This window comes from Euleptes europaea, chromosome 14, assembly GCF_029931775.1.
Source record: "Euleptes europaea isolate rEulEur1 chromosome 14, rEulEur1.hap1, whole genome shotgun sequence".
NCBI classification, from domain to species: domain Eukaryota; kingdom Metazoa; phylum Chordata; class Lepidosauria; order Squamata; family Sphaerodactylidae; genus Euleptes; species Euleptes europaea.
This window is the reverse complement of record NC_079325.1, coordinates 16,472,111-16,494,870: the sequence shown is the minus strand read 5'-3', so window position 1 is coordinate 16,494,870 and position 22,760 is coordinate 16,472,111. Positions and strand designations below refer to the sequence as shown.

Below are 22,760 nucleotides of genomic sequence, written 5' to 3'. Positions count from 1 at the left end.
CTCCCGGTAGGGACACTGCAAGTTTTGCAGCAAATGTGCTAGGGTGTTCAACTGTGCTTATGAAATACGAACAAGTCACTTGGTGTTTCTGTCACCAAACAGCTCAAATACTTGCTGAACAGGTTTGCATCGTGTGGTTTTTTTTCTCTTTAAAACTGTACATGCACGAAATCCCTGCTGATCCAAACAGATCAGTGGCCATTAGCGTCTAAGGGCTGCTTAGCCGAAGCCTGAATGGTAGGATTTTTAAAAATGGTATTCGTTTATGATGGATTTATATCATTGGTGACTCATTTAATTGTTTTCTGGGCAGAGCAGTGGGTGAAGCAATGGTCGGGGAGAGGAGCTTATTGGAATGCGCATGCGCAGAAAACCTCTTGCACTGTTCTGTACTGTTAGGAAAGAATAGTTGCTGCAGCCTGGGAATAGGTCAACAAATAGACCACTGAAAAATCAGCTCCCTGTTTATGACTGGTGAGTGTTTGAGCAACCCTAATCTCAGGTAGCAGGGGACAGGAAAGATCTTCCTCAGCCTGAGACTCCAGAAAGCCACTAGGAAAATCATTGTTCTGACCCACTGTTCGGTACCGTCCCATGTTTGTATGTGAAGTGGCTGTGGATTGTTTTCCTTAGTGTGGTATGGTGAGCCCAGTCCTACCCATCTCTTGGCAAAAGGGTGGAGAATTGTTGCACATTGTGCTAGAGATAAGAACGCTTTCATCACTTTGTTTTTACAGTAGGGTTGAAATGTTTGACAGAAAAAGGAGTGTTCTCTCCCTCTCCCCATTTTGATCCAGCAGTATGAGAGACTATCATAGAATCATAGACTATAGAGTTGGAAGGGACCACCTGGGTCATCTAGTCCAACCCCCTGCACAATGCAGGAATTTCACAACTATCTCCCCCACACACACACAGTGACCCCTACTCCATGCCCAGAAGATGGCCAAGATGCCCTCCCTCTCATGAACTGCCTAAGGTCACAGATTCAGCATTGCTGACCGATGGCCATCTAGTCTTAAAAACCTCCAGGGAAGGAGCACTTACCACCTCCCGAGGAAGCCTGTTCCACTGAGGAACCGCTCTAACTGTTAGAAAATTCTTCCTAAAGTCTAGATGGAAACTCTTTTGATTTAATTTCAACCCGTTGGTTCTGGTCCGACCTTCTGGGCCAACAGAAAACAACTCGGCACCATCCTCTCTATGACAGCCCTTCAGGTACTTTAAGATGATTATCATGTCCCCTCTCAGTCTTCTCCTCTACAGGCTAAACATACCCAGCTCCTTCAACCAAGTCACAGGACTTGGTCTCCAGACTAGGGTGATCCTGCATTGAGCAGGGGGTTGGACTAGATGGCCTGTATAGCCCCTCCCGACTCTATGATTCTATGAAATCTGGTACACACGTTCAGAGCACAATTCTTTTTTTCATGCTTGCATTCCAGCTTGACCCTTGCAAACCTTTCAGGCGCAGGGGAAAAAAAATATGTAAAATGCTTTGTAATACAGCATCTGAAGCGATGCCCCTTAAACATTGTCCTTTACTCATAAGGAGCACTGGGAGTGGAGCCAGAGCACCATGTGGTGTGTTTTGAGACTGTTTGTACAGAGCCCCTGCCAGCAATCGTGAGCAGTATGGTTTTTTTGGGTCGATAACTTGCCGCTGTCTGACAACAGGATATCGGAATGGCTTTGCTTTGGAAATAACTGATGTAAAAACACTTTGGCATCGAGAATGTTTTGCGCTCAGAGTTCAGAGAACAGTTGCCCTCTTCTGGCATGTTTTTTTTTAAATTAATCAGCTTTCTCAGTCCCGAAATAGAAATACTAATGAGAGAGGGTAGCAGCTTTCGTGAGTTTGGTTTTTTTTTTTTTTTTTAATGAGGCCCGTCTCTCTCCAGACGCGGAGTGTCTGATCATGATGCACGTGGAATAATTTCACAGATCAAACGCTTCACCTGCCGTTTTGAAGCTTTGTGCGCACGACCCGTTCGGGAGGCAGGCAGAATGTTCCCACTCCAGCTGTTGCGTTCTTTTCCCTTATCCGAAATGTGTAAAAAATTCTCTCTGGCAAAAAATTTGCTGGTAATCTTCCCCAAAATGGTTTTCTTGAGAGAAATTCTGCAGTAATTTAGATTGTGAGGAGCGGTGAGAGTCGATGTGCGGTAAAAGGACATTTCAGTGGGGGTGGGGGAAGAGTATGATGCCGGAGCCCTAGGCAACAAAGCCACTAGATAGCCAGCATCGTCGCCATGAGGGTCTTGTACTGCAAGGCTGCTTTGGACTGTTCCCCCCCCCCCACCCTGAGCAGGATCCTCAAGTTCATCCTCTTCCTATAAATCCATTCTGCTCCCCAGATTGCACCCTTGTCTTAACCTTCAGGGTTAATGCATATAACTTAAAAAAACAACACATTGATTTTCAAACAATTCCCCCATGTGGTTGGTAATATGTAATGTGTAATAATCATCCCAGACAACCAGGCACAGTTTTTCTGCTTCAACTGGGCCAAAGACACTGAGGGCTGAATGACACATTACCCTGTTTATGGATCCACCCAAGGTGCTTTCGAACAGCCATGTGCTGGCCGTTCCCTGTTGAAACCGCATCTATTTATTCATTTATTTCATTTATACCGTAGCTCCTCTCCTCTCCTCCATTTTATCCTCACCACAACCCTGTGAGTAGGATTGCCAACTCTGGGTTGGGAATTTCCTGGAGATTTGGAGGCAGAGAGCCTGGGGAGGGCAGGGTTTAGGAAAGAGAAAGACCTCAGCAGGGTACAATGCCATATAACCTTGAAGGATTATTGTAAGGCAGTGATACTGACTCAGTGGCTTGGGAGTAGGGTTGCCAGGTCCCTCTTTGCCACCGGCAGGAGGTTTTGGGGGCAGAGCCTGAGGAGGGCAGAGTTTGGGGACAGGAGGGACTTCAATGCCATAGAGTCCAATTGCCAAAGCAGCCATTTTCTCCAGGGGAACTGATCTCTGTCAGCTGGAGATCAGTTGTAAATGGCAGGAGATCTCCAGCTAGTACCTGGAGGTTGGCAACCCTACTTGGAGCCACATGTGGCTCTTTGACAATGCCACCTGTGGTTCTGCAGTAGCTTCTATATTGAATTCTTAGAGTGTTGGTTCTTCTAGTTGTCACACCATCAGTGTGCCACATTTGACTGACAAAGGTACAGGCAGACCGACGAACTTGGAGGTTTTGTGAGCTGGTCATGTGTTGTATGGAGTGGAAGAAGTTTTGTCGTAGTCAATGGCATGGTTCCCTGCCAATAGATACCTCTATATTCTGTTTCTTGAGATGCAACTAAGACCGAAATGTTTCTTCAAGGGACAATTTCTGGATCGCCTGCAGTAAATAAGTAACAGCTCTGTGTATGTGTGTGTTGCTCAAAAGGGTTTGTCTGGAGAAGGCCCTCATTCTTCACCTGTGGGCACATTCTGTAGCATCCTAAACAGAATGGTTAATCCGGGCTTATTCTTGGTGGTGGTGGTGATGATGTATGGTGCCATGTGAGTTGCCCCCTGCCTGTTAGATGTCCTCGGGAAAGGTTGTGGACCCTGGCATTTGTGCAGCGGTTATGATAACTGATCTCTCCTTCTGCTTCTGCAGGTCTTTCTTCTGCAGTATTGGAGGTCCATGTGGGACAGACCTCTGTGGTTTCCATCAAAGGGCAGCAGGCCATCCTGCCGCTCTGGTATACATCCTATTCTAACAGCAGGCCTTTTGTCTCCTGCCTTCTTGAAAGACGTGACCCTACAAAGCATTTACAGGTAAAGACGCAACAAGAGTCTTGCTGGTATTTTGGAAAGCTAAGCCTGTGCCCCCAAGTTTCCCCTGAATGACTCTGGACATGCCATGACATGGAAAAAGATGCTGTCCTTTTCTATATGAATCTTCACAAGAAATGAAGCCTTAAAGAGGCTGAAGATAGGGGTCTTTCCTCCCCTCCCAATCTGTAATTGTCTTAGGGCTGCGCTGAATCATGAATTTTGGAGTTTGAACACATGAAGCTGCCTGATACTGAATCAGACCCTCAGTCCATCGAAGTCAGTATTGTCTACTCAGACCAGCAGCTGCTCTCCAGGGTCTCAGGCAGGGGTCTTTCACATCACCTACTTGCCTAGTCCCTTTAACTGGAGATTCCGGGGATTGAACCTGGGACCTTCTGCATGCCAAGCAGATGCTCTACCACTGAGCCTCAGTTTCAAATTTCTTGGTCTTGTGTCTGAAGTGGGATGAGTGCCTTAGGCCCCCTCCATTGTTGCACTTTTTTAAAAAAATTACATTTTTATACAGAGTACTTGTCGCGCATGTGCATCGTCTTGCAGCTTTCAGTTTCATCAGCTGGTCTGGATCTTTCCCCCCTCTACATGAAAAGCAACCTTTGAAAGCAACCTTAATGAGGTTCACGTCGAGATCCTGTGTGAGTGTGATGTGCTTCCCAATGCACATGCACGCATCATGTAGAATACTGTACAAAAAAGAACCTTGATATGAGCCCATCAAAATTTGCTTTTGTAAAGTGTGGTGTCAGTGTGCCCGTGCATATTGGTAACACGAGTGGGAAAAGATTCAGCAAATTGTGCATGTTCCAAACCCGGAATGGATTTTAGAAGTCCTCCTAATTAAAACTGAACGGGAGTTACAGAGGAGTGGAACGCAGAGTGGATTAAGATTCCAGAATGCTAAAAGGAACAGAACGGAAAATGTGCTAATTCCTCATCTGTTTCCTGTTTGCGGCATATAGTTGGCATGTAGGGAACCAAAGTAGGATTTTCATTCTTCCATTGTCCTTTTCAAGTAGCAAGTAGGAAGCCAGAGCATATGGGGAGCCAAAGTGCCATTTTTGTTCATCCATTGTTTTTTTCAAATATAAAGTGGGTGACGTTTGTGCACATGATGCAAACCCCTGCTGGGTGTTGGTTGTGCTTTCTAGCAGTAAGCAGCAAAGGCCTCCTTCTTTGCTTGCCCCTCTCAAATTAGTTGTTGAAACCTGTCGTGCCATTTTGTGAATTACGGACATTGCAGTAACCTGAATATCCCAACATAGCCCGAACTCGTCAGAACTTGGAATCTAAGCAGGGGTTGGCCATGGTTAGTACTACAATGGGAAACCACCAAGGAAGATTGGGGTTGCTATGTAGGCGAAGGCAATAGCAAACTCGTCTCTTGCCTGGAACACCCATGAGTCAGTGGCAACCCAACAGCACGTTCTTCTTCATTGACATTGCAGGCTCCCAAACGTGTGTGTAAACGTTTGATGTTCTGCAGCGTTTATTGAGGGATGCGTGTGTGGCAGAATGGCTACTGTGTGGCTGGTGGGATATTTTGAGGGATTAGCGGAAAATCCTCTGGAAGCACGTTGGGCTCTTCCTCCCAAGACTCATTTGCCACTCCAGAAGGATTTTGGCTGATCTCTGACTTCCTTTCTCATGCATGCTAGTAATCTGCATGGTTTTAGACTGGGTTGGAGTCTTGCTGATATGGAATGCTAGTTTCTAGGTGCAACATTTAGATTGCTTAAGAAGTTTTTTAACGTGTGTGATTATTTGTGATTGTTCATAAACAGCTCTGAGCAAAAGGACCAGACCTTGTTTTCTGTCTGCCATCTTCCCTTAATTAACTGGCAGGTTCCGGAAGCTTGTGCTCATGTTTAGAGAATTTTCAGCTGACAGGCTCTTAGGGAAAAAATCTAAAATATGAGAGTATTTTAGACAAATTTTAAGAGCCTGTCAGCTGTTTAACAGAAACCATTTCCCTGCAGATATAATTGGGATGGTTGGAAGGATTCTTCTGGGGGAGGCTCTGTTTCCATGTGCAAAGTTAATCTGCAGAAGAAAAACAGATTTCCTATATTATAACGCTGAATGTTTATGTAATGCTTGAGAGTGTTCAAAGAGCTTTGTAGGCAATCCTCACAATGGCCCTGTAAAGTAGTTCAGTGTTGATCTATCATGTTTTTATTCCCTCCTTCCCTTCCTCCAAGGGTGTCAGGGCAGCATAGAGGTTGCTTTTATTCCCTCCATTCTGCATTGTACCCTCACAACAACCCTGTATGGTAGGTTATTCTGAATGGGAGAGGGCACCCAGTGAACTTTATGGCTGAGTGGGGATTTGAACCCAAGGCTCTCCAGACCTAGTCTGACACTATACTGTCTACTCAGCTCTCCTTGATCTCAGGCAAAGTTGTTGCCCCACCCAGCTGCCCGAGGTCCTTTTGAGTGGAGGGACTGAACCTGGGACTTTCTGCTTGCGAAACATGTGCTGTGCCACAGAGCTATGATCCTTCCCCATGTTGATAACTGCACTGCATTTCCAGTTCAGTGTACAACAACCATTGTACAACCTCACAGGATAAGCTTTCCTAGCGTCTTGTATCACCCCAAGCACAATATTATCCAACAGAGGCAGTTTGGACCAAAATTCTATTAGTCTATAAAAGGCAAATTGGATGCATAGCCACAATTCATATCAAGGCCATGTGGAATGGGCTTTAACCCTGCGTAGAGGTTGAGGGGTTAAATCCCCTCTCCCATTCCCTTCCCTGCATGTGGATCCTGGTCTGAATGGGTCCTTGCACGTATGTGCAACTTTTTCCACACTAGGGAGATCAGTGATCTTCATCTTGTTAGTTAGACCATGATCTGAGGTGATTGCAAGTCATCGAGTGGATATGAGATGTTGCCTCTAAGTTGTAAAATGCTATATTTATTAAAAAAAAATTCTGCACTTCTTCAAAGGAGCTCAGGGCAGTATGCATTGTTCTCCTCTCTTCCACTTTACTTCACAACAACCCTGTGAGGTAGTTTAGGCTGAGAGAGAAAGTGAATGACTGACCCAAGGTCACCTGGTGAGCTTCATTAAATGAGTTTCATTAAATGAGTGGGGATCCTCATCAAACACTGTAACCTCTGCATCACATTGGCTTCTTAAGTCTTTGTGTAAGGAAGACAGGACAGAACTTCAAGGCACCCCACACTGGGGTTGTTGAGCAATCGAAAGCCTGTTGCTGTTTTGCCACCTGCTTCTCTTGATTCCCCTGTGCCAAGGAGTCTCCCACACCTACAGAGTAGCTTCTGTTAGAGAGTGGTTCAGCTGTGAGCTGTGTAAATCTAGCTAGGAAGGTAACAGTGGATTATTCCATTACCAGTAGAAGCCAGGAGGCAGTGACTGTGGCCCCTAAGGAGAACTGGATTTGGAGAAAAGACCTTGGAAGCTCACAGCAGGAGTCTAGTGTCTTCTGCAAGCCCCTTGCCCTCTCCGCTCAGTGCCCAGGTTCTCGGGGCCAAACAGGCGTCTCCGGATGTAGAAACGAGCTGCGGAAAACGGCAGCAAGAGGCCCTGATATAAATCAAGGCTATGGCACTGGAGGAGGGGGAGGATTGGCTTTCTCTCTCCTCCCCCGTGGCATTTCCCAGATCAGAAATGTCACCCTAAGCCAAGCTCGTTTCCAGGAGGGAGAAAAGATGGATACGATATGGATAGGGCTGTTGAAAAAAAAAATCAGTAAAATTCAGATTCGGCAAAATTTGGCCTGTTTTTATTCGGGAAATGATGAAGTCCGAACTCCCCCTATACGGATCCGTGGAATTCGGCATGAAATTCGATGTTCCCAAATTAATTCGGCCGAATAAAGCCATTTAAAGCACATTTGCTGCTTTCCACAGCTCCGGGGGGGATTTTTGGAGGTAGAGGTCCCAAACTTTCAGGATAGCTTGGAGGGACCCTACTTGCAAGAACCCCCAAGTTTGGTGAAGATTGGTTCAGGGGGTCCCGAGTTATGGGGTCTGGAAGGGGTCCCCCCATCTGCCCATTGGAATGAATGGGAGCCGGCAATCCTTAATGTGCATCTAGAGAGCTGCAAATCCAAGGCAAAACCTCCCATTGTTTCTGGGGCAGCCAGAGAGAGACTCACTAACCCACAGTGTGAAACCAGTGAAAACAGCAACAATCACACTCGCAAAGAGGAGATCAAGCCCCCCCCCAGGATAGGTAAGGTAACCCCCCCTTTAGCTCCCCACACACACACACAGTAGACCACCCGAACTCGCCAAATTTGGCTCGTCGGTTTCCCGCCTTTTTTGACTTCGGCTCTATCCAAACTGGAAACTGCCAAATCGGGGAAAATTCGGTGGTTTTTCATGTCGGATGGAACTGAATCGACAGCCCTAGATATGGGTGCTTGTCTCTGCCCCCCCCCCCTAGGTAGGGCTTAAAGTAGCCTTGGACCTTTCCAATCTGAGCAATGCCATGGGAGATGCCACCCTCTCCGTTCCCCAGCTCCATGATTCCAGTCTGTATCCCACCCAAACCCCTCTATGGCTGTGTTTTCAACTCAGTTGCATGTTGGGTGATCTAACCGCAGATCTGTATTTGAGATGAACAGCTGAAGCAATGACCTCAGCCACACGCCTGCTCGGCTTTCTCGAGACACACCTTTGCCTCTAAAGAGCTTGCCTGCATCCGGCGTGTGAAAATCCAAAGTGTTTATTGCTGTTGCCATGGCAACCTAGCATCATCCGTATGGTGTGCTAGACTTATCACCACATCAAGTGACAAACTGGGCTGTTGAAGTGTAGAAAGAGCTAAGCATCACGTACTTCTGTTCTGGCTCCCCACAAAGGGAAGAGAAGACTGAGATCCAAGCTAATGGGACCCAGGCTCCAAATTGCAGCATCTTCCTGGTCTCCAGGAAAAGCAGGTGGTACTTTGGTCCTGACGTGGATACCCCAGGCTAGTCCCATCTTGGAAGCTAAGAACACAAGAAAAGCCATGCTGGATCAGACCAAGGCCCATCAAGTCCAGCAGTCTGTTTACACAGTGGCCAACCAGGCGCCTCTAGGAAGTCCACAAACAAGTCTGCCGCAGCATTATCCTGCCTGTGCTCCACAGGACCTAATATAACAGGCCTGCTCCTCTGATCCTGGAGAGAATAGGTATGCATCATGACTAGTATCCATTTTAACTAGTAGCCATGAATACCCCTTTCCTCCATTAACATGTCCACTCCCCTCTTAAAGCCTTCCAAGTTGGCAGCCATCACCACATTCTGGGCAGGGAGTGCCACAATTTAACTATGTGTTGTGTGAAGAAATGCTTCCTTTTATCTGTTTTGAATCTCTCACCCTCCAGCTTCAGCAGATCACCCTGCATTCTAGTATTATGAGAGAGGGAGAAAAGCTTGTCCCTGTCCACTCTTTCCATACCATGCATGATTTTATAGACCTCTATTGTGTCTCCCCTTAACCGCCTTCTTTCCAAGCTAAACAGCCCTAAGCATAACTGCTCCTCATAGATATTCCAGACTCTATGGTATAGACATGCTCTCAAATATCTCCAGTTACAAGGGGATTGTGTCAGTAGCACACCTTCTAGCCTTGCCCACGTTTTTACATCACGGAAGTTTCATTTAGTTGTTGTTGGGTTTTTTTGCATATGGTTGTGATAGGCCAACTTGATTTATCACTGTTGGGGCGAGGTCAACTCACTTCACACCTGTCTGTCTTTCAGGTACTGACGTACATAGACGGAAAGTCAAAAGTGGATGAGAAGTATTTCAAGCATCGGGTGGGCTTTCTATACCCCATGCCTTCACCTAACGTCTCCATTGCAATTAATAATACCCAAGAAGATGACTCTGGGCAATATATGTGCACAGTTAACCTTGGGGATGAAAGCTCGACAGATGGGAGAAACATCGGACTCGTCAACCTTACCGTTCTGGGTAAATTGAGCCGTTGCCTGTCACTTGGTTTGGAGATCTAGGGCATTCCCTGATAACTGCTTTAGTGATTACTGACTCTTCTTAACTTTTGTGTCTTTTCTTGACGTGAAAGGAGAAAGGCCAGGAGGAGAACTTTTGAGATTTAGGTCAGCCTTAACACAACAAGATGGTGACATTCGCCAAGTGGAGATTACTTATTCCTATCAAATAGGTGCAGAATGAAACCTGGGAAAAGGTAAAAAGGTTTCCCCTGTGATCTCACAGGGATGCTCAGCTAGATTATTGGGTTCACAGGAACAGATGAAGCTGCCTTATACTGAATCAGACCTGACAGCGGCTCTCCCAATTTTCTTGAAGATAATTCACAGTGGGTAGCCGTGTTAGTCTGTCTGCAGTAGTAGAAAAGAGCAAGAGTCCAGTAGCACCTTAAAGACTAACAAAAATATTTTTGTTAGTTTTTAAGGTGCTACTGGACTCTTGCCCTTTTCTACCAATTTTCTTGGTTTGTGGAACAAGCTCCAGTTGTGTTGGTGTCCACTAGATGGCACTGCTGCTGTTATTTAACACCATTTCACCCTCAAACTAAAAATTCTTCGATAACCCACCTCCTCTTTGTCTTGCAGTCCCGCCGTCTTCACCAACATGTAAAATCCAGGGAACTCCCCATGTTGGAGGGAATGTTACCATGAGCTGCAAGTCATTGTCGGGCAAGCCCAGCCCGATGTACCACTGGAGACGCACTGGCCCTTCTTTTCAGGTCTTCTTTGCTCCCGTGCAAGGTAGGAAATTAATCCGCCCAACGTAACTGCAAGTGTCCACTGATGGATTCTTGGATCTAAGGCTAGGAGGGCTGAAACATATGAACAAAGGAGTTTGAATCCATGGATGTGGCAACCGGATTTCTAGAGTATCCTGAACTCTAAACACGACAGCTGAGCCACGTTAATTCTTAATTAAAATTTGAAGCACCCTCTCGCACCTGAAAAACTTTCCTTCTAGAGCAGGTACAAAGAACCACTCCCACCTGCTTTTTGAGGAGCCAGTTTCTGAGTAGGGCTTAGGTAGATTTTTGTGGACAGGTGCAAAAATAGCGGTTTCCAGGGTCCCAAAGCATTGTGAAATTAAAGAGGAGTCCAGTTGCACCGTAAAGACTTAACAAGCGTAAGCTTTCGTGCGTCAGAGCTCACTTGATCAGGTACATCTGACAAAATGAGTTTTTGAGACACCACCAGACTCCTATATAATTTCGTCACAACCACAACTACTGCTGTGAAAACACTGTGAGATGGTGTTAGCAGGAAGCTGAAAAAATGGGCCTGTTAGCCTAGGAACACCATGCAGATCTGTCAGTTTGGGGGAAGGTGGATGAAACCAGCTATCATGGGCAAGGGCACGGGAGACAAGATGGCTCGTCCAGAGCCTTCACTGGTAAGCTGTTTGCCTGCAGTCTGGGCATGCCCTGGGGCATCACTGATGCAAAGGAGGAGGAGGAGGCTTTCAAGGTCCTTCTGTAACCTTTTACAGACCTCTCGAAGGGGACACTGACGCTGACAAATCTCACCACCGACATGTCCGGAACGTACATCTGCAACGCCTCCAACTCGGCCGGCTACTCCAACTGCACCATAACCTTGGAGGTGACTCCAGGTGAGTGCCCCACTTGGAGCTCCACCGCTTCACTACAGTTAGCCAGCAACTGGGGGAAGGCCTTTGTGAAAAGAGATGGGGAAAGCATCTTTAAGCCTTCCCTGGTGTCCTGCTTCCCCCCAGATGCTGCTTGCCCCAACTGTGGTTCCTGGATGCACGCTCATGAAGTTGCAGGGAAAAATTGCCAGGGAATTTTACATGAGCCCATTTTTATCCTCCTCTTTCCTCTAAGTAGTTTAGGGTGGTGCACATCATTCTCCTGTTTTATCCTCACAACAACCCTATGAGGAAGGTTAGGCTTTGAGAGAAGTCATTTACTGAGCTTTGTTATGAACTGGGTTTTGAATCTGAGTCTTCCTCATCTGGCGCCGTCATCGCTGGAGTGAACTGGTTTGTCATTAGGATAATATGGAGGAGGGGAGAACCTGAGCTCCTTGAAGGAAGAGCGCCCAGCAAGCTCAGTATTTTGACTGCGGGTCGCTCTCCAGGGTCTTGGGCAGAAATGGGCTTTTTGCAGCGCTTGCTGTTTGAGAGCTTCAGTGTCAGTTTCCAGGGACTGAACCTGAGACTTTCTGTCTGCCCTCCCATGTTAGTTCCCTGATCTCCCCTGCCCTCCACTATTTATTAGCCTTGCAGAAGCCCAGAGCAAATGCATTTTTCTCTTCTTTCTTCTGTTCCATTAACAGCATCTGCCAGACATTCTTGGGTTCAAGCAAAGAGACATGTTGAGTTATCATAAAAATCCCCTATGATTCTAATGGCTGGTTCACACAATCTCCTTCAGGCAGCGACTTGTACATATGAGTGAACCATAGGGAGGGGCTGTGATCAGTTATCAGGGAAGTCCCTCCCCCCTGTATCCTCCAGCGTCAATGTTATGTACATTGCTTTGCTCTGGAACCAGTCCACACATTCAATTGCGACTCATCAAGTGGTAGGCATGCATGTGTGAATGGACCTCTTAAGTTCCAACGGGGACCAGTCTTCTGGGACCAGATTGGATTATCTGTTTGCTCTGGGCTTGGAAATACTCACCTTCCTCTCTTAAGAAAACCAACCAACCAAGCTTTCCCTTTGCTGTGTGCCCCTTGCAGCTTTCAATGCGGCGGTGGTGGCTGGTGCAGTCGTGGGAGCCCTCATTGGACTGGGCCTGATCCTCTTGTTTGCTCTCCAGATGTTCGTTTACAGAAGGAAGAAGAAGGATGTGCAAGAGGAAATGGCCAATGAGATCAAGTGAGGATCCTTGTTCATTGTGAATGTCTGGCATGATAAGGGGGACTCTTAAGCCAGGGTGCCCAAAACAATTTTTGGCCTGTTGGAGCTCTTCTGGTTGGGGGCAATTTGCTCCTGTCTTTCGCTATTCCTGTAGCCAGGTGTAGGTGGGTTTTTTTTTAAGTTGGCAAGGATGGACCATCTCCAGGGCATAATTTGGGCCAAGGCTTGGCTCTGAAACATATAACAGAATTATGAGTGGTCAGACTATAAGCCAAGTATCTGAAAATTACAAGCCAGTGACCCTTGTAATGAATGATAGATTAATGAGGGCCTCTTTTCAGAGCGTTTGTGTGGCTGCTCTTTAGGGCAAGTTGGTACGTTGGTGCATATTTTATTGGAATTTCCCTCGTATGCGACTCTTAGGAATCGATTGTCAATGTACTATTTGAATCGATTTTCAGTGTACTATTTCCTTTTTACCTCTCTATAAAATAATCTCATTCCCTTTATCCGATAGATGTCCTAATATTCCCCACGCTGTCACAATTTTTTTAAATTATTGTTTGAGCATAAAATCTAAAAGATTATATTTATCAGGAGGGAACATGACTGCTCAAGATATTTCATCCAAAGAGCTTCATTCAGATGAGATGAGATAAAAGGAAAGGAAATTACAAGCCAGTGTAGCACACTGTCTTTTTTTGGAAAAGGCTGGGTTTTTTGTTTTGTTTTTGTGTTTGACAGTTAATGAGCCAGTTATAATCTGAGATTAAGGGAATCTGACCACTATTAGTCTAAAGAGCGACTCCAAATATGCTATGTGCAGTCCTACTGAAAATTATTTGCCTTATCTTGATTATTCATGCAGATAGATGTGGCCTTGGTGTATCTTAGCCAGACTGAGAGAGAATGCTATTGACAGAGTGAGATAGTGTGTGTTGGTGCGAGGATCACTCTGGTCATTTCCTATACCTATTTTGGTATATAAAACTAGATCTGATTATTCCTGAGAGAATCTCCCCCCCCCCTGCCTTAGGGAAATTCTTATGCATGTGGAGTGGAAAATGGGTTAGGAAAATAGCTGCGAAATTGTTCACTGCTACAAACTAGAAAAATCCTAGTGAAGCATTAACAATTAAATCTTGGTTTAAAAAAGTACGGCACTGTGAGGTTAACAGAACTTGTACGTTGGAAGAGAGACAGGATCATTTGCCTTCAAATGTTGGCAACCTATTTTTGGTACCGAAAAAGTGGCATGGCTATTGATCTTTACAATTGCTCTTCTTTGTAATAATTGTTACAATTTGTCTGATAGTATGAATAATCTATACATAAAAGTCAGTAAGAAAAAGTACCAGAAAGAAAATTTCTGAACACTGTTTTTCACCCTCCTGTTTGCTTCTTTCCTTACTGTTCTCCCTCTTCCCTTCTACAGGGAAGATGCCGTTGCTCCCAAGACGCTTTCCTGGGCCAAAAGTCCCGGTTCGGACGTTGTCTCCAAAAATGGCACCTTGTCCTCGATGAACACCGCTCAGGACCACAAACTGTATCCGTCCAAACCTCCTTCGGACACAGCCTCCGTCACCACTGCCACCGGCAGCATGGTGGCCTACAAGCCCCCGTACAACAACCCTCGAGGCGGGACGCTCACCCCGACCCCCAGCCTCTCCAGCCAGTCCTTGCCTCTCTACTTCCCGCCGACCGTCAACGGCATCCACTGCCACCACGCCAATGTGCCAGTCCACAGGAACGCTCAGCACAGGACAAACGGGGCTCAGCCCCAGGCCCCCCGCCAGGAGCACACCCTCCCCCCGGGGCTCACGTCCTCCACCCTGACCCGCATGGGGGCGGTGCCCGTTATGGTGCCTGCCCAGAGCCAAGCGGGATCCTTGGTATAAAGACTCCGTGGCTCGTGCGGCCCTCTCGCACGGCAAGCGGCTGTACCAGTTCCTGGAAACGCTCAGCCAGTGCCTGCTTGCCTACCTGCCTCCAGAACTCCTGTGTGCATTTGTGCACACCTCTCCTGCAGAGGAGCAAGTGTGCAAGCAATTGCTGTACGTGGGACTTGAATAAGGGTTCCTGAGATGGGCTTCTTGCAAGAAGCGTCGGAAACCTTTTCCTTGTTACTTTTCCAAACGTGCTCTCCTTCTCGATTCAAATCCCAGGCGCTTGGAATCCGTCAAAGCAGAGACTCTGTTGAACTGAAAGTTCTTTAGGATTTCATCCTTTCCCTTTGTATTGTGGTGCAAAGCTGGGCAGGAATTGACTGTCTTGGTTGGGAAGGGAGGGCGTTGAGTAGTTCCTGAACATGCAGGTGGATCAAGAGTGTCCCCTGTTGCTGCCTTTTCCCTGAAGTAGCCCAAGGAATGGAAGGATTCCAGACGTTCAAAGGGAGAGGGCAAAGGGCAGAGCTTGACTACACACTGCGAATTAAGAAAGCAAGCTTCTTATGACTCCAAATTTTATCATTAATCTCCCAAATCAGCATGGAGATCAGAAGGATTTGTCAGTTAGAGACAGGGCTTCAGTGTCAGCTAACTGCCTCTCCCCATGACCGGTAGAATGAATGATGCAAATGGGGGAAATAAATTTCCTTCCTAATGCATGATGCTGGTAGCTCATCTTCAGTTTAGAGTCCCTGGGCACAAGATAAACACAGCCGTGAACAAGAGAGATTTTGTGGTCCAACTTCTGTTATGAAATGTGAACTATTTAGGATGGGGTTGAGGAGGAAACTGTGTGTCTTTGTGTCTCTAGGTGCTATTTACCTGCTGTCAGCCTTGTTGGTGACGTATCTGTGTAGTTTGATGCACAACACTTTGTAAGGACAAGGGGGTCAGATAGGAATGGGGAAATCCTGCAAAACCAAATATGAGTGAATATCTTGAATTTTCACTAAGGGATGTTGCAGAGTGGACTCTAGTGGGGAAAATTAATCTTTGCTATTAAAAAAGTGATATTTTTAGATAGCCCAATTTTCCCCTTCATTTCTGAGTCCCGAATCTGGATTCAACATATGAACCTTTTAAGTTATGTAAAGCTGAATTGTATGTGCTCGGTAGGGTTGCCAACCTCCAGGCGGTGGCTGGAGATCTCCCGCTATGACAACTGATCTCCAGGCAATGGAAATCAGTTCCCCTGGAGCAAATGGCCACTTTGGCAATTGGACTGTATGGCATTGAAGTCCCTCCCATCTCCAAACCCCGGCCTCCTCAGGCTCCACCCCCCAAAATCTCCAGGTATTTCCCAACCCGGAGCAGGCAACCCTAGTGCATCATAAACCTTTCATCATTTCAATGGGGGCCACATTTGCTGATTGTGTATGGACTGATCACGTGGCTAGTCCTCACGTTGGGGCCACGTGGGCCTCATTCCCATGCTGAAAGTTTGGTGTACTTAATTCTTTCTGTCATGCATGGAAGCCCACCTTTAGAAATATGTAATTAGGTGATTTAGTAATGCTGCCAAAGGGTTCCTAGCCAACAGGTAAAATGTTCCTGTCTTTGTTCATGCTCGGTCTCCTTGCCAATCAAGCAGCAGCTCTTCCTGACCAATTTGAGAATGAATCCTCCTACCTGACATCATTTCCTGTTTGGTGTGGTTGCATCGGAGTGCAGAAGGAGTGTACAGTGTCAACATGATTCTGTTCCTATGGACTGTGTGATGATGCATGTCTTGTTCTATTCAATCCAATCTCCACCTATTGAATGGGTACCTCCTGGGACAAATGTTACGCATTACCAAATAATATCAATTTTTTGTGTCAAAGAAATTCATCACTGTGCAGAAATTTGGACCTAAGCTTTTCTAATGCCCAGTCTAGAAGTTTATGCCTCGTTATCCAGGAAATTGATCTGGGCTTGCTGGCAATTGCAGTTAAGCTCCCCATTGTCATGATATTTTAAAAAAATTGCAGTTGCCAAGACTTTATTTTAAAAGCTGTTTTTACTATGATTTGCAAATGCTGTGTGCTGCAGAGAGATGCTAGAAAAATGCAGTCAGGGTGGTCCATCATTATCTGACTTATTGTAAGTAATATCTGGAAATACTGGCCCCAACATTAAATACCTTTTGGTCTCTGTGCTTTTCCCAACTCCCCAAAATCTCACAGTGACCTTTATGCTACAATTCTTGTTGAATGCTTAGGTCCCTGTTCTGTAAGACAGGATAGGATAGGTGGCATAATAATTTCTTCTCTCTTTATGGCACCCCCAGGGATATTTCTCCCGTGGAAGTTATGTTTAAAGAACAAAATTCATTGCCCACATGGGATCCGGTGTCATCAGAGGCATGTGCCCAGTTGATCGAGGGGCTAATTGGGGGGAAAGCCCCGGGAGAAGATTATATCTCTCCAGAATTATTTAAATCAAATATCCATTGGTGGGCTTCAGTGTTAGCAGCTCTATTTGCAACAATTAACAATCTATGCATGATACCAGCCAGATGGAAACAAAGCATCATTGTCCTTATCTTTAAGAAGGGGGATAACACAGACCCTGCCAATTATCAACCTATCAGCCTCTTACATGTTGCTTCTAAGCTATATACTCGCCACCTGTTTAATAAATTGGTAATTGGGCAGACCAGGTAAACCTCCTTAATCAGGAGCAAGCCGGATTTCGTAAGGAACATAGCACAATTGATCATTGTCTAGCTCTTAAAGCTCTGATTGAGAAATACTCGGTCAAATTAAAATGCCAACTTTTTGTAGCCTTTGTCGACCTGTCTTTTGAGTCAATTGACCAAAATAGGCTCTGACAGAAGTTGGCGGATACCTCTATTGACCAGAGGCTTTTTAGATTGATAAGGGAATTGCATACAGATCTCACAGCTAGAGTTAATGTGGAAGGAACTGGAAGTTTAACGGAACCGATTCCCCTAACAAAAGGAGGGAAACGGGGCTGCCTGCTAGCACCTTTCCTCTTCAATGTTTATATTAATGATATAGTGCAAAAGAAATTGTTTTTATGTTGTGTGTATTCTGCCCCCCTGTGGTTGTTGCTGGAACTCCATCCAGGGCCCTGCAGAGATGAGGCTGGATTCCGTCTTTGGGGATTTGCACAATCTTTACATTTTTTTTCCATAATGAGATGGCTGTCAGTCAGCTTGTGCAAGCAACCTGTATGTAACATTATCGAGTAACCTTTCATCAAAATATCCTAACAGCTGGTTCTTAAGGGCGCCTTCAGCAATTTAATATGTATTGTGCAATTATAACATTTGTCTACTCAATGGACACCTTCAATCTTTTCTTCTTTTTTATATACATGTATATACATAGTTCCTAATTTATACTTATAGATATTAACAAATCTGTGAATCTGGACTACAGTCCTCTAACCATTATCATGTTGGCTTTTTTTTCCTTCAAACTATGGCAACCAGACCCTTCTGTTGCGTGAAGAGGTAGGAAGACACTGAAATATTTTTATGTACAGTTTCAAAATGTATTTTTCATAAACTATCATTAAAAGTATTTGTTTTTATACGAAACAGATCCTGGGAAATAACGTGTATGTTGTTTCTGGGGTTGGGAATGAAGAAGCTGGGCGTTGGTATTTCGGAACAGGAGGAAAAAACTGCTGGATCAGGCGGGAGGTCGATCTAGTCCAGCATTTTGTTCAACATTGAACAACTAAATGCCCCCGTGAGACTCCAAGCAGAGCATGGAAGCTAAAATTTCCCTTCTTCCCCATCCCCACTGCTGTTTAGAGGTACACTTCCTCTGAAGATGGAGGTTCTATGTATCCATCATGGCTGATAAGGATATGAACTGGGGTTTTTTTTACTTCTATTCCACACACATTACACTGTAAAATGCTTAATTTGGTAAGGCCTGAGAGAATTTGACACCAGTGATACCTGACATGTACTTCTCTATTCAGCCACTGGAGGCAGTAGAGAGTCACCACTACCGCAGTCCGTATCGCCAGTTCCAACCTCAGCTGGTTTTTCATTCTGACTTCCAATGGAGGATTTTTTCCATAGAAAGCCAAAGCTTACAGAACACCACTATGCACACACAAAGAATCATGACCAAGTTTTACTGGAAATTCAGGCTCTGTCACTTGAATCTTTTTTTTCTCTGTGACTGTTCTTCCAGCTAACAATTCCTTTAGGTGTCAGTAGGGCTGTCAAAAAAAAAAAATTCGGTACAGTTCGGATTCGGCCGAATTTGACCCTTGTGGGGTCGGTACGTGCCGAAGTCCGAACTCCCCCGCTTCGGATCCCCGGTAATTCGGGGGGATCCGGAGTTCGGGGGAAAATTCGGCTGAAGCGCGCCTTCAGGGATTCCCTGAAGGCGCGCGGGGGCCCTTTAAACTGATCTGAGCCTCCCAGCTGGGAGGCGCAGATGAGTTTAAAGGGCAGCCCGCCCCCCTTCAGCGGGCTCCCGTGAAGGGGGGCGGGCTGCCCTTTAAACTCATCTGCGCCTCCCGGCAGGGAGGCACAGATGAGTTTGAATGACAGCCCGCCTCCCTTCAGCGGGCTCCCGTGAAGGGGGGCGGGCTGTCATTTAAACTCATCTGTGCCTCCCGGCTGGGAGGCACAGATGAGTTTGAATGACAGCCTGCCTCCCTTCAGCGGGCTCCCATGAAGGGGGGGGCTGTCATTTAAACTCATCTGTGCCTCCCGGCCGGGAGGCACAGATGAGTTTGAATGACAGCCCGCCTCCCTTCAGGGGAGCCCGCTGAAGGGAGGCGGGCTGCCCTTTAAACTGATCTGAGCCTCCCAGCTGGGAGGCGCAGATCAGTTTAAAGGGCAGCCCGCGCCTTTCAGCGGGCTCCCCTGAAGGGGGGGCCGAATTGGCCGAATTTATTCGCGAACTCCCAAACTCGCTGAATTCGGCCCCCCCGGTTGCCCGCCAGATTTGAGTTCGGATCCGTCCGAACTGAAAATCACCGAATCAGGGGAAATTCGGTTGATTTTCAGTTCGGACCGAACCGAATTGACAGCCCTAGGTGTCAGATCTAATCCCTCCCTTCTGTAAGGTCTTACGTACCGGCACAATGGAACAGCCTTGCTGAGTCAGGCCAATGGCTTCATCTAGTCAGTTTCCAATAGCAAGTCCGCCTATTTATGGAAAATCCCCCAGAAAACAGTAGGAACTATTCTATCCACCCTCCTTCCCCACAGAACAGGAAGTCTTTGAAAGTAAAACCAGAAAAACAAAGACTGATAATATTCATTCTAAAAATACTCCTGAACCTATGATAAAAGCAGAAAAAATAAAGGAAATTCACACTGCTGTGCTATTGTAGGTGTGAGTCTAGAATTTCTGCCTTTATCAGGACAACGTACATTGTTCTTCCTTGCTCGATTTTGTTCTTAAAAACATGGCACGTAGGTTGGGTGGAGAGAGAGGTAGACTGGTCCAAAGTCACCTGGTGAGCAAAATGGCAGAGCAGAGGTTTGAATCTCAGTCCCTTAGTTCTGTACGCTTAACTACCAACACCATACTAAGCCTCACGTTCAGGATAGGAAGACAGATTTAAAATCAGGAAAAGGTAAGGCTTAGACAACAAATTGCGTAGTTTTGCAGAGGTGGCGAATACTAGAAACTACAAAGGAGATGTATGTGGCCGTTTGTCTTTGTTTTTCCCAGCACTTGCCCCACTCCAGATGGTGCATGTGACGCATGGCTCCTTACCTGGCAGATGTGAGTGAGTGAGACACATAAAACTCAGGGAGCAAGCTGGCTAGTTGCCCCAAACCGTACAGCTCTAGTGCCTAGATTCTCTGATCTTAACAGCCGGCTCTGGGTGGTGGTGCTATTGCTAAGAGTCTGGCCCCAGAGAAGCTTGGCTGGGGTTAGCCATTGCTAACTGAGGATAGTACTAGAGAACTCCTTGTGTTGAAGTTCACTCCTGGTATTTTAGGGTCCAGAGGATCAAGATAACTATCCCAAGCCAGTCACTGATGTTACTTCAGCATGAATGTATCAGCTACCTTCTTGCACCCGGGTTTACAATGAGCCATCATGCATGGTGCTCTGCGCGCAAAAACACTGTGGGATATGCAAAAACTGTTTAGCAAAGGTGTCCCTTGTTCTCAACTTATCTGGGAAAAGCTGTTTGTTCTGGTGGGGACTGGGTAGTTGGTGCTGGGTTCATTTGGCAGCTTTGTTAATGATTAATTGCCCAGGGTGATTTTGATTTTCTTTGTGGAAGGGAGACCTTTGCTTTAAAAAATCATATTAGTGCATGGCTACTCTAGAGCTCACATTTAAGTGCACAGTGGGAAAAGTGGATGGAGAGAACCTGTTTCCTCCCTCTCTCAGAACTCAGGTTACCCACTGTAGTTAATGAGCAATAGGTTCAGAACAAGCAAAGCAAAAGAATGTATGTATTCATGTAATGCATAATTAATTTGTGGAACTCACAGCTGTAGGTTGTAGTGATGGCCAAGAGCTCTGATGGCTTTCAGGGAGGATTAGACACATTCATGGAGGAGAAACACAGCAACAGCTATTAGATATGATGGCTTAATAGAACCATCAGCTCCAGAGGCAGTATATCTCTAAACCGGATACTGCTTAAAGATGGGGGAGGCGATGGGCTTTCCAGAGTGTTTAATCCCTGTGGGAAACCGGTGCAGGACAATATGGACTGATCCCGCAGAGCTCTGATGTTCTTATGACCTGCAGACTCGCTTTTTTAAAAGCTGTGGTCATGCAAATAATTTTCATTCCATATAGGTACTATAAAAGTGCTTTTGCACACACTTAAGGGTTCCCCCCTTCTTTGTTTAAATGCATTTTGCAATGTGAATATAAAACCTATGTAGATAATCTACACTACAAATGCCTCTGTTAACAAGGATCCAACATTTGCATAAAAAACAACAAAGAAATGCAAAGAAGATTTAAGTTCCGCATGTGCAATACATCCAAGGCTCTCAATGCTTTTGTCACAAAGGTTCTTTTCAGCCATTACAGCAGTACATATTAGGGTCCTTCTAACAACATGGAGGTCCTCTTAATGCATGTAGTTGCCATGTTATCTACTATGCATACACATGCACAGCTCCAGTTAGTGCAAAAGGACCCCTGGATTTTTCAGGGGTTGTGTTCCATGCACACTGAGGCTGTACCCATGTGGTACATATGCATGTTGCCCTTGATCGGAAGGAAGAGCCATGCTGGATCAGACCAAAGGCCCATCTAGTTAGGGTTGTAACTTCCAGGTACTAGCTGGAGATCTCCTGCTGTTATAACGGATGTCCAGCTGATAGAGATCAGATCACCTGGAGATAGGGTCGCCAGGTCCTCCTTTGCCACCCGTGGGAGATTTTTGGGGTGGAGCTTGAGGAGGGTGGGGTTTGGGGAGGGGAGGGGCTTCAATGCCATACAGACCAATTGCCAAAGTGGCCATTTTCTCCAGGGAACTGATCTCTGTCGGCTGGAGATCAGTTGTAATAGCAGGAGATCTCCAGCTAGTATAGGGTTGCCAGGTCCCTCTTCGCCACCAGCAGGAGATTTTTGGGGCGGAGCCTGAGGAGGGCGGGGTTTGGGAGGGACTTCAATGCCATAGAGTTCAATTGCCAAAGCAGCCATTTTTCTCCAGGTGATCTGATCTCTATCGGCTGGAGATCAGTTGAATTAGCAGGAGATCTCCTGCTACTACCTGGCAGTTGGCAACCCTAAGCTAGTACCTGGAAGTTGGCAACCCTACCTGGAGAAAATGGCCACTTTGGTAATTGGACTCTATAGCATTTAAATCCTTCCCCTTCCCAAACTCCGCCCTTCTCAGGCTCTGCTCCAAAAAACCTCCTGCCGGTTGCAAAGAGGGACCTGGCAACCCTACGTCTGCTCCAGCCCACAAACAGGAAGACTGCAGCAGCATCCTTCCCATGCCCCCAGCGACTGATTTAAAGAGGCATACTACCACTGGTACTGGAGGGAGTAGCTATCCATCATGATTAGTAGCCACACAACGTGGACTGATTCGAGGTTGTAAGAAGTAGTTCTGAGCTCCAGCAAGAATGAGGTGTAAAGGGAATATCATGGTGGCCCTTTCATATCAGGGGAGGCCCTTGTGTTTCAGCGTGATTCAGAGCTCTGCCGCAACTGTTTGCTTTAAGCTCCCATACAAGATAAAGAACAGTCTCACTCTCTGTAGAGTCTCAGCTCTGCTAGCGAAAGCCGCAGGCTGCTTTGGGAGAA

At 46.2% G+C, this 22,760-nt stretch overlaps 1 protein-coding gene across 1 annotated transcript in view; it reads left to right on the top strand.

The window, feature by feature from the left end:
• The window catches only part of LOC130487389 (endothelial cell-selective adhesion molecule-like), a 74,029-nt gene extending 59,471 nt beyond the window's left edge, over positions 1-14,558 (top strand). Inside the window, exons 2-7 of the mRNA XM_056860881.1 lie at positions 3,622-3,782; positions 9,523-9,736; positions 10,360-10,515; positions 11,261-11,383; positions 12,478-12,616; positions 14,034-14,558. Of these exons, the coding sequence (XP_056716859.1) occupies positions 3,622-3,782; positions 9,523-9,736; positions 10,360-10,515; positions 11,261-11,383; positions 12,478-12,616; positions 14,034-14,496 (1,256 nt within the window). The 3' untranslated portion in view covers positions 14,497-14,558. The remainder of the gene's footprint in view (positions 1-3,621; positions 3,783-9,522; positions 9,737-10,359; positions 10,516-11,260; positions 11,384-12,477; positions 12,617-14,033) is intronic.
• Positions 14,559-22,760: the final 8,202 nt, after the last annotated feature.